At 32.1% G+C, this 13165-nt stretch overlaps 1 protein-coding gene across 1 annotated transcript; it reads left to right on the forward strand.

Moving 5' to 3' along the window:
* Nucleotides 1–9552: 9552 nt before the first annotated feature.
* LOC132715706 (E3 ubiquitin/ISG15 ligase TRIM25-like) lies at nt 9553–12181 on the forward strand. Its single transcript, XM_060698768.1, has 2 exons — nt 9553–9860; nt 11554–12181. Exons 1-2 carry the CDS (start codon nt 9553–9555, stop codon nt 12179–12181), a joined length of 936 nt encoding a protein of 311 aa, XP_060554751.1.
* The last annotated feature ends 984 nt before the right edge of the window (nt 12182–13165 follow it).

The following is a 13165-nucleotide window of genomic DNA, read 5'->3' on the forward strand; positions in this document are numbered from 1 at the left end:
TTTAAAATATTATAATATATTGTCTATTCCTATGAACTTGTTACACGCTGTCACAATATGTTCAAATGGCTATGTTCTGAAAACTGTTTCATTGACTGTTCATAAGCATAGACTTGGATTATACTGTATTCAGAAAATGGTTATATTTTCTGGTTATTTAAACTTTAATTGGCCATAATATCTGCCCATATAAATGCAGAAATTTACTTTAATTTATATTCATGAGATGGTATAAAAAAGGTTATAATATCTATCTGTACACATATAAACTTTGTGCAAAGATATATTGTCATATTATAAGACCTAGGAAAATGTTATAATGTCGGTTTACAGGAACCCAGTGGATAGTTTTTACTATAAGACTGCATATATAAAATCAGAAGATGGTTATATATTGTCCGTTGATATAATCTCAGATTATTGGCGATAATGTTTGCGTATATGAACTCAGCTAACGTAAAAAATGGTTATGAAATTGTCTTCATGTACACATAGCGTGTATACACAGTAAACTTATGTAATTTGTATTTTTTACATGTATAGAGGGTCAATTTATTATCACTATTTTTTTAATTATTTGTATATCATAAAGGGTTCATTTAGGATTTTTGTTTCAAAAAAAAATGTTTTACTTTTAAAGGGGTAGATAGGGTAACCCCAAGACTGGACGAGCACCTGTGCCCATATGTGCCACCAGTGTTATGCATGCAAATTTGGACAAAAGAATGACCAGAAGTCCACTGATTATAACTGAACCGGTATATGCTGACGATATCAGTAACAACTTTTTTGTAAAACGAACGTTTTGTTTTTGTTTTTTTTTTTTTTTTTTTGTTGTTTTTTGTTTTGTTTTTTTGTCAAAACGATTTGAAATCTATTCTCTATTGTATAAAACTAATAAAAAATAATCAATCGTAAATATATACTAACATTGGCTCTCCCACGTGGAGAAAATAAAAGTATCTATCTATCATACTGAATGGTAACAGGTGTGCACATTTCATTTTTCACTTTTTTTCGCAGAAAGAGTCATTCGTTTTGGCAGTTGCTAATTTCATTTAAATAGCAACTTTATAGACAAGTAAATGCACTAAAAGACTTCGTTTCGTGGTACCTATAAATATGCATGTATCAACTATGTGACACCTAAAATATCTATGTCACTTGTCTATTGGTCACAGACCTAAATATAACTCGATCGCAGATAAATGTGATAGAGCTATGCAATTTTAACTTGTTCGCACTAATAAGATTTTATGCCCACATAAAATAATTTATGTCATTGGTCCGTCCCTATTCTCATTACTGTACTGAATATTACCCGTTACGGGTCGGGTTTTAGCCAAGTACATCTTAGCCAATCAATACCAAGACCTAAATCACGTGATGCCAATTAACCAATGATTACATTAGATCTATCACAAAGAAATAATTTTGGCGAGGAATGATTCTCGCCTTTGTTTATTACTAAAATTTATCTATTTTTCAAGTTATACGCTTTATTTAAAGTGAACTAATTACGTATTACGGCGGACAGTTACCTTATTAATCTGCTGGAAGCGAATTTTTGGGACGGTGACTCCGGTTTCATATTCAATTTCGTGACGAAAATGGCAATTCATTTCACGGCAAATTTTTTGGGATAACTGGACCAACGGTACACGCTTTGAAAGTTTGAGACAGCATTAGTCAGGAAACAGATGTGCCGGTCTTTGGAACTAATGACATTTACAAATCAGAATTTATCCACAAAACGTTGCTTGTCATATTACAGATTTAGTAGATACCTTTCTTTTCGAGTCCAGAAAGTTACCGTTCTTCAACAGTTCAAGTTTTGTACAGATGCCAAACCAAACATAAACGATCATACTTATGGCGAATAAATGGTTCATGGTTGACATGTCTAAACAACAATTACCTGTTTACACCAGATGGATGCCACCTGTTTACTCTGTCAGCTACGTCTCATCAATGAGATAAGGACAGCAGCTTGGTCGCCGCCCGAAGCATTTCATTTGTCAGGCATAAGATATGTATTTTGTTTACTATGTCTTGTAGTTATATTAGTTGACCGTTGTCAACGATTTAATGCCCGCCCTAGTATACATAACTCATAAGAATTTTGTTTACTTTGTCGTAAAGACTAAAGTTATATTGTACTAAAGTCAGTAGTTTAATAATGCCTGCCCTGGTATACAAACTATGAACAGATGAAGTCTAGGTTTGTTGCTTTGCATTAACAAATTAATATAATAAACTTTTGTTATGACTCGTGGTTCTTAATGAATTTATCAGTTGGTAAATTTCTTTATATTTATAAAATATAAGTTTATGCATTGCTGGGTTTGTTTTTGGTCATAAATTATTCTCATAATGTACAAGAATGCAGTATTAATCAGGCATATTTTTCCCTGGATACATAATTGAAGTTCTATATTAATCATGTTTAACTTAGTTATTACTTATTTTCAATTCATTTACAGTTCACATAAACTTCTCATTAGAGTAGATAATAGTACATGTTGACTTTCTGCTAGTCTACTATACATTTGTACACACATCATCATAGCAGTATTATTTAGCAACATGTTAAGTAACAGTCCAGATTTGAGCGATTTAGCCTTATTTCCATTTAATTTTACAATTTTTTTTACTCCAACTAAAGTACAGTTAGTGTGAATTGTGATTTAGTTTATAATTTCCATACATTCATGTTTCACTGTTTTAGTTTTTCAGTCATTGAATTTAAGATTCAAATTTACTGTTTTGAGTTCAATTCTAATTTTGAATTTATTCTACTATACACTAAATCAAATTTTCTTAAAATTTACACTGACCTGAATTTATTTTCACTGGCCTTGGACCAGTGTTAAATTCTATGACTGGTTTTACAACAGTTCAAACACGATTACAACACAAGGTTAGTTTACAGTCCATGTTAGTTGCATTTATACATAGTCTAGTATACATGGCTTAAAATATAGTTTATGTCTGCGTGACTTAGTTAACATTTAATACACATTTTCAACACAATATAGTTGACAATCCATGTGAGTGTAATTTTGTTTATAATTACACACATCGTATGATAAATGACTTGGTTTATAATCCATGTCTGCTTGATATAGTTTACAGTTCACACATAGTTTTATAATACATGTACATGTAAGTGTGATTTTGTTACAATTCACACACATCCCATGATACATGGCTCCGGCTATAGACCATGTCTGTGTGATTAAGTTTACCGATACGCATGGTTAAGTTTACACGCATATTTTCTACACATGGTTTAGTTTACACTCCTTGTGAGTGTGATTGAGTTTAGATTTCTCGCATATCCAGTTATACATTGCTTAAGTTTATAGACCATGTCTGCGTGATTTAGTTTACAGTTCACACCTATTTTCTACACATGGTTTAGTTTTCAGTCCATGTGAGTGTGATTTAGTTTACAGTTAACACTTATCCTATTATACATGGCTTAGTTTATAGCCCATGTCTGCGTGATTTAGTTTACAGTTCACGCCTATTTAGTACACATGGTTTAGTTTACAGTCCATGTGAGTGTGATTTAGTTTATAGTTCACACTTATTCTATTATACATGGCTTAGTTTATAGCCCATGTCTGTGTTTTAGTTTACAGTTCACGCCTATCTTTTCACACATGGTTTAGTTTACATTCCGTGTGAGTTAGTTTAAAGTTAACACATATCCTTTTATACATGGTTTAGTCTATAGTCCATGTTTGCGTGATTATGCTTATGAATCTTGCACAATGTAGTCAGGATTAATTTAATACTCAATTACATTTCATACATTTAGTCTACCTTAATGACAAAATAATTCATATTTTTCAGATAAAACAGCCACAAATTCTCCTTACACCTGTTGTTCAGGTCCACAACAGACAACAAGGAAAAGTCAAACACCAAGAATGTTCAGTAAATCCTGCAAAAACCAAGACTAGTCGAGGGAGCTATCATTATCATAGAATTAATAGTGCAAGCGGACCTGAGACCTAAGACAATGCTTTCATCAGTACATTAGCAGCCTTTCATTGCATGTTTCATAGGTTTCAAGGTTGAGTCAGATAAAGAATAAACTGATGCCGGCATACATGTTTTACACAGCTTTAAGGAAATTCATATTTGTTGCCCAACACAGTTGAAATAACATAACAAGTAATGGTATTCAGATTGCTAAACTAATAATTACACCTTTTATAAACCAAGTTAAATATTCCTTATGCAAGGATATTTAAAAAAAAAAAATTGTAGTCATGACAACCCTCATACCTTCTGCTCAAAACTTACAACCTACCCAGTACACCCTTCAAGTAGATTCTGTACTTGTCTTGTCAGCTTGGTTTAGTTTACACGCCTTGATATATTTTTTTCAGCATACCATTGCTGTACTAGGCATTGCTTAGTTGACACGCTTTCCAATTTGTTTGTCTGTACTTGTCAGCTTGGCTTAGTTTACACGCCTTGCTATTATTTCAGCATATCATTGCTATATTAGGCATTGCTTAGTTGACACGCTTTGCCATTTATTTGTCTGTACTGGTCAGCTTGGCTTAGTTTACACGCCTTGCTATTATTTCAGCATACCTTTGCTTTATTAAGCATTGCTTAGTTAACCGTTTTGCCATTTGTTTGTCTGTACTTGTCAGCTTAACTTAGTTTACGCGCCTTGCTATTATTTCAACATACCATTGCTGTATTAGGCATTGCTTAGTTGACGCGCTTTGCCTTTATTCATAAATTATTAAATAGTGTGCATCGCTTAGTTGAAATGCTAAATGCAATTTGTTTACAAGTCTCCAATTATGTACTTGTCTGTCAGCTTGGCTTAGTTTATTTTATCCATTCTGCACGGCTAATGCTTTAATTTCAATATGAAATTGGATTTAATTGTACATTGTACATACATTAAATGGCACATCATACCAGAAGTTTTAACTAATCTGATGGACATACTGTAGGTTACAGTTTTCAACTTTAATTTTTCGTAATTTAAGATCTGTCGGTATAAGGCAGCAGATCTTTAGATATAGAAAACGACAGTAAATTACAGCACTCAGTAAATTACAGCAAACTGAGTGCCATTACAATCTTTCAAATTACTGACAGTTCAAGGCTGCAGGACAATGGACATACTGTAGGTCACAGTTTTCGACTTTAATTTTTCGTAATTTAAGATCTGTCGGTATAAGGCAGCAGATCTTTAGATATAGAAAATGACAATAAATTACAGCACTCAGTAAATTACAGCAAACTGAGTGCCATTACAATCTTTCAAATTACTGACAGTTCAAGGCTGCAGGACAATGGACATACTGTAGGTTACAGTTTTGCACTTTAATTTTTCGTAATTTAAGATCTGTCGGTATAAGGCAGCAGATCTTTAGATATAGAAAATGACAGTAAATTACAGCACTCAGTAAATTACAGCAAACTGAGTGCAATTACAATCTTTCAAATTACTGACAGTTCAAGGCTACAGTACAATGGACATACTGTAGGTTACAGTTTTCCACTTTTATTTTCGTAATTCATGATTATTGGTATCAGGCAGCAGATTTTTAGATAATATAGCAGAAGACAGTGAATTACAGCAAACTGAATGTCATTACAATCTTTCAAATTACTGACAGTCCAAGGCTGCAGTTTTTCTCTTTGTTGAAAGTGCAAGGCCGAAGTTTATTTATTTAGTGCCATAATATCGTGTATGACAGTATTAATGTAAACTTTGTGGCTGATATGCACAATTTGGCTTCATTTAGGTTATATAGATCTGACAGTACAAGGCTGCAGGTTTCATTAATAATCATTACTGATAATTTCAGATTGAGTTCATGCTACTGCATGAATGTTAATATCACTAGTTGAGGATTGATGTTAATGTTATAAGTACAATTGTACTGAAGGTCTTTATGTATTATTGTAGAAATTTTTACATTCACATCTTGTTCAACGGTTTTGTTATGTTGTAGTTTTTTGGAAGAGTCTAGTCATTATTTTGTACATAATTTTTATACCACAGTTTTCTACATTTTTTACCATATATGGTATTACCATTGCTCTTCACAAAACTAAGTAGTCCTAATTATATATAAAAACTAAAATGTATACATCCCTTTTTTCTAATTATCCTTAATTTATCCTTTAATTTATATTTTTCATGCAACAAATGCAACAAACATAACGAACAAATTAACATAGTTAGACATGTCACATGTATTTAGATCAAATGCACTTATAAGGTTTAATTAAATATTTTACATTTTTGATTCCAATTTTACATTAGTTCTTAACTGATAATTGGAAAAAGATAGCTAACATATTGACATCTACATCTATTTCGGTCTAATGCATTTTAGAGGTTGAATTAATGATTTAAAGGAATAGATGATTTGAGAGAACTGGCATATCCGATAGGACTAACGCAAATTGACAACACTAACTGAAATTCAATGTGTCACATACCTTACATAGGAGATGTGTCTGTTTAAATGTCACCGCTGCCATGCACTCCAACTTCAGTCTATGCATTAATTTTGATTTACAATGTACTAGCCCGAATTCCAGTTTTGAATTCATTCTACTATATACGAGTATTTAACTAATTTTTTCGCATATTTTTCCCTTCATGAACTAAGTTTCACAAGCTAGGGGCCTGTGCTTAATTTAATGACTGCAACTTGGAAGCCATGGCCGTGCAATTTTGGCTTTCCATCATTGTAGGATATCTGGATACTGATACAGTAATAGTCCATTCCTAATTTCAAATTTAAAAAGAATTTTTCTAGTTTTATTGTCATTAATGACTAGTATATTTTGTTCTCTGTTATCAAATTGTATTAGGTAAAAAAAAAAAAAAATTATATACATTTAGAGCTATTGCGTAAGTTATTTTGCACCAACATGTCGTTATTTTAAACAAAATTATATACTTCTTTAAATTTAGTCATGCTTCCTCTTTTTGTTATTATCAGTTTGGACGTTGAAAAAGCCCTGATAAAACATACTGTCAGATGTCTCAATAATACATTTAACATGTAATTGTAATAAAATTTTCACAGCTAATTATTTGATCTAATAACTCGGTTGCTGATTTACAATAGCATATCCTGTAGTGTGCCTGACAGTTTAAGGCTGCAGTCCACATATATTGATAGAACCAGTCAGGTTAGATGTTAGACATTAATTCTACACATATTATAATATTGTCATTAGATATATGATTTGTCTTAACATTTTTGTCCTAACATAACTTGATTAAATTAATGGTTACTTCAAAAAATTTAGTCCATCTGTTTCAATCCTTATCAAGCTCATACCTAGTCAAGTCTCTCTGGGTGGCGGAAGGTTCCCTTTGTGGCGGTTTTTACCCCCCAGTTTGGTTATTTCGATACAAATATGTACATGCAATGTTTGTTATTATGTAACATTTGTCATTTATGGCATTAATAAATGCCCTATTTCATTCAACCTAAGTGTTGTGTTTTATCTCATACCAAACAAGTTCGTCTTGCCAGTTATATTTGCTTGACCTGGACAATACATAAATAAGATTTTATGCCCACATAAAATAATTTATGTCATTGGTCCGTCCCTATTCTCATTACTGTACTGAATATTACCCGTTACGGGTCGGGTTTTAGCCAAGTACATCTTAGCCAATCAATACCAAGACCTAAATCACGTGATGCTAATTAACCAATGATTACATTAGATCTATCACAAAGAAATAATTTTGGCGAGGAATGATTCTCGCCTTTGTTTATTACTAAAATCCACCTCCTCCAACTCCATCCTCCTCTTTCATTTTTTGATGTTGCTATAAATACCATTTCATTTATTGTTCATGAATCAGTAGTTTCACTTATTGTTTATCTCAAAATACGTGTGCAACTATTCATGATGTACACTATATATGTATGTATATTGTTCATGCAAAGATTTATAAAACTAGTCAATGTTATATTATTTCAAATTTTTTTATTTGTTGTCATAAGTACTTATGATCTAGTCATATGAAATACACTTATTCATGTATAGAATGTTTAAAATATTTTTCAAGGATGTAGCCCTACATCAAGTGGTACTAGACACAAGATAAAAGGGCACAGGTTTCCAAACTATGGTTTTTCCTGGGCGAGTCGACCACGTTTTGGAAAAATATTTTTTATTTAATAGTTTTTGATCAACAATCCATATAATTATATTTGTGTAGATGGTTTTTAGTTCAACTTTGTCATCTATTACAACTTTTGCTAAGATTGTTATCTATTTCATAGTTTATTTTGATCTTGTGGTTAATCATTACATTATAATGTATATCATAATCTGGCGGTTTTTACCTCCCAGTTTGGTTATTTCGATACAAATATGTACATGCAATGTTTGTTATTATGTAACATTTGTCATTTATGGCATTTAATAAATGCCCTATTTCATTCAACCTAAGTGTTGTGTTTTATCTCATACCAAACAAGTTCGTCTTGCCAGTTATATTTGCTTGACCTGGACAATACATAAATGCTCTGTGTCACGATCTTTTGGTAAATAGGACCGTCCTTTGGAGACGGAATACTACTACAGTAGCCATTCTCTATTGTATAAAACTAATCAAAAATCAATCATAAAAGAAACTATTTTTGCGTCTTGAAAACGAATTGAACCGGAACATTTTTGTTTATACTTTATTTCTTCCTTCTACTAACGCTTTAAACCGATAAATCAAGTAAAAATAGAAATCCTATTTATAGAAACAAACTGGGATTACGGAAGTAACTAAACAAAGCTTAGATTTCCGTAAAATTACTTCGTCTGAGTCCGCAGTATGAAGGAATCGCCTGAATTGTCAAATTGCAGTGGAAACCTAGACTGGTTTCCCGTTCCATCATGCACTAACAAATGTAAGCAGGAAACTACCTAACCGGGACAACTTTTTCAAAACAAATGGCTATGGCCGCAAGCCACAAATATTACATTGTTTATGCGAATTCATGAAATGCTATATTGTATGTCTTTATGAAGTTGTGCATGAATGTGAAATCAGAAAAAAAAATTAAAAAAAACAACTGTTCATTTTTGTTCGCTTTTAAAGTACATAGTGTCAAAAGTATGAGTATTAATGTGCATTTGACATACTGCTTTAAGAAGTATTTTTCAAGTTTAACCACTTCGAATATACAATGTGTTTTATGGTGCAACGTTTATTTATTTTTGGGGGTCAGTATGATATCCAAATTTGTTTGCAATCAACTAAAAACAATGGTTGTACTCATTTTCTTCATAGTGTGGTTTAAGTCTTAAAACGATTTTTCAAATATCTCATTACAATCATGATAGGGCATTTATTTTTTACTATATTTTTTTAATTATATGAGAATTAAGCCTTCATAAAGCGTGTTCATATTACATGCTATTATAATGACGTTCAATACTAAACCGTTTTATTTCCACATCCCAGTATTAAAAGCATTTTACTTTTTTACAAATTGAAGGCTCACCATTACCAACTCTGTTGCTATTTTAGTTATGGCTGAATTATACAGCAAACCGTTACACTTGGAAGACACAAAGCACTGTACTCCCTGCAAAACCAAAGATAGGAAGACAAAACCCGAGCATTACTGCACGGAATGCGAGGCTTACTATTGTGAGGAATGTTTTGAGCTGCACACGCGAGTACCCTACCTTGCCAAGCATATTGTCTTGAAACATGGTGATATTGACGTCTGGTCAAGAGATCAGTATATGTGTTCTACACATGGCAAAAACCTTGAATTCTTCTGCAAAGAACACAAGATGTTATGTTGCCACGTTTGCATATCACTGAAACACAGGTAACTGGTTTTTGCTGAAACGCCTTAGGTGTTCATGTGGTTATTTTTTTCTTCATCTGTTCATTAATAAGATAATATTCTGCAAATTTGTTATTGATTATCATTGATTCTTTCAATAACAGTAACAGATTCAAATGAACATAAAATTAGATTATACACGGTCAAAACACGTAAATTTTAAAATACAATTAAGAAATTAAAATTACGCTTTAGAAATGAACTGGTCAGGAAAATGCCTTTATTTAGGTTTGAAAATATTGAGCATAAAATTGGCAAAAAAAGAATAAAAAGACAAGCGCACGTGTGTTTTGACTCATTATATTTGGACGTGTATATCGCTGTTGTGTCATCAGCACTGTATTGTTTTCAGTTATTATTAGCTTTTTTTATTATTTGTTAATAATTCAAATAAGACGTATACAGTCCCTATGAACATTTGTGTGGTGGCTGATTTGGAACGCTTTTATTGTCGCTAGCGACAGCACGACAAAGCTCCAAACGAAACGTTGTCTTACGTCTTGTCGTCCTGTCGCTAATGATGAACATCAAACGGCACGTTGTCGTGCGGCTTCCTGTCGCGATGTCAAAGTGTTGCTCGGCATTGGCATATAAGCCAAGCGACAGGGCGACATCGCAACAACGCGCCGCACCACAACAAGACGTTTGGCGTGCTTCGCTAGAGACAGGACGACAAGACGACAGTGCGGTAATGAATAGCCGATAACGATATAGGTTGTGCTGTCGCTATCGACAACGCAACGCGCAAAGTGTACCAAATCAGCCACCATAGATTTGTGACCAATGGTCTTTTAACGAGTAGATGGGTAGAGGCTTATTTCTTGAATTGCATCATTTTTCATTCACGCCAATTCCTGACCACATGACTTGAGGCAGTTGCACAGTGTAAAAATGAAAGGCGTCTCGGCACCATTGGGAGAGCTAGCGAGAAGAAAGGATCAAAGTTTCATATGAAAATGGACTGAAAGAGTCTTATTAATGTTAAAACGATTTCTTTTATTACTTTGTGTTTGTTTAATCAAGTAATTTAATAAGTTTAAAGGAAAACACAGTATAGAGAGATGGAATGAGAAAAACATGCCAAAACTATTAAGGAGAAACGTATTATCCATGTACAAGAAAAAATATGTTTTGTGAATTTAATAATAATTTTGAAATCGACATACTTCTTACTGCATTCATTTAATCCAGTATTATAAATGCAAGTCATACATAATTGACAATGTTTTAAAAGTCATCTTTACTTTTACATTTTCAAACTTTATCATATTCTTGAAACAGTTACAAAAAACATTATGTTTACCAACTTGTTTAACAAATATTGAAAAATGATAAAAACTCGTCAGATTAATTACCTATCAATGGGATGTCGTCAATAATGTGTAATGTTATCATAATACTACTACGAACAATTAAGTTGATCATCCATATTTGGAAATGTAATTATTTCAATAAATTCACAATTACCGCAAATAGCTTTTAATTGAAGACTTAAAAAATGAAATATTTAAAACATTATCTGGTAAGAAAAAAGAAGTGTAAAAGTACAGAAAATGGAAAAACGTTTGGATCAAGTTACGTGTAGTTTTGAACACATGCCCCATATAAACTTTGTTTGCTCACTCTTCGAAAAGGAGGTTTTTCGAAAATGTATAGTTTACCTTAACTGTTTTAGGTCATGCACAGACATGGAATATATCTCAGAATCTGCGATGCAAAGTAATTTGAAAGATCACATTAAAAAAATGAATGAAAAAATCGTAGACCAACTTCAAATGATTGAATCACACACTGGTGGAATAAGAAAAAAGGCTGTTACTAATCAGTTATCGAAAACGGAGTATATAAAAGAACTAGAATCATTCAGGAGTAGGATAAAGGCAATGTTTGATTCACTTTTAGAGAAAGCATTTGAAGAGATGAATGAGAGGTTCGACAAAAACACAAAATATGCAGATAACTCGAACAGGAAATTGGGCCGCTCTAAAAGTAGACTGAATGACCTTCAACAACAGCTAAAATCAACTACTGTTGGTAAAGAAGTTCTTGTTTATATAAGTCTTAAAAGGGGGGAGAATCTTATTGAGGAGATATCAAAGGAGCTATCAAATATCGATTTGTCGGCCGATAATGACTTCTATAAGCCAGTCATTGATGAAAAAATTGAAAAGTACGTGAAAGAATTACAAAAAATAGCGTTCCTAGAAGACGAAAAAATGAGACAAGAATGTGTTGCAAGTGAAGATTGCAGAAAAGAAGACTTTAAAGCAGGTGGAAAAATATTCATCATAAAAGTTAACTGAAAGGCAAATTAATCAATGAATATTTCTAAAAAATGTTAAACTATATCGTGTGTGAAAATTTTATGAAATTAATAATTGAATTTAGAATCCATTTCGACGATTCCTGCACCGCCAATATTCGACAATGACAATTTTGATGTTGTCATTCTTAAGACTGCAATTTTGTTTTCATTGAAACCAAATGGTGTGCACTTGTGACTGTAAAAAGACTTTAAGTTTAAATAGTTTTTTATCAATCTTTTATAGTATTTTTAACTATACGAAGAATGTTGATCATTGTATGTCGAGAAAATAGAGAAAAGATCTCTCTTGGATCTTAGTAAAAAATGTCCTTACATACTGGGCTGGTACATAAGGTTTTGACGTGACAGCTAAATATAGACATAGTCAAATTATTTTGAAATAAATACTAGTATTTCTGTATTGATAAGATGTCGAGACATCTATAGTAAATCATATGTATAAAAGCATAGACTTCAGATTAAGGAATTTCTATCTTCTGTTATAACTTAATCTTAAGTGTTTTAAATGAAAGTTAATTGAAAGAGTCTCCACTGAGGTTTTCTTGACAAGAAGGAATTGGATTTTTTTACAAGATTTGTGTATCATTTGATACAAGACTTAAGTGTATCATTTGATACAAGACTTTCGTGTTGCTTCACATTCAAACTGGGCTAAAATTCGTTCAAGTACACTCTTAGAGTACTTTTTTATTTTTTTTTAAATTTTACTACTATTACAAATTTCATTATTATTATTTTTGTAGATTTTGACATTTTAAGTGCAACTAATTTTATACTGCAACAACATACCTGTTAATTAATCGAAACATTAATATTTTCACATTCTAATAATCCACTGTATTACTTTTGTTCCTTTCACATTAGACATCGTTCCATTTACTATATTTGTTCTGTTTTTCAGGAGATTGAATCGGGCAAAGAAGTGAAAGATTCAAGTTCCTACTTTGTAAGTTCTGTAATA

This window comes from Ruditapes philippinarum, unplaced genomic scaffold (assembly GCF_026571515.1).
Source record: "Ruditapes philippinarum isolate M1 unplaced genomic scaffold, ASM2657151v2 ctg719_1_1_1_1, whole genome shotgun sequence".
In the NCBI taxonomy this organism is placed as follows: domain Eukaryota; kingdom Metazoa; phylum Mollusca; class Bivalvia; order Venerida; family Veneridae; genus Ruditapes; species Ruditapes philippinarum.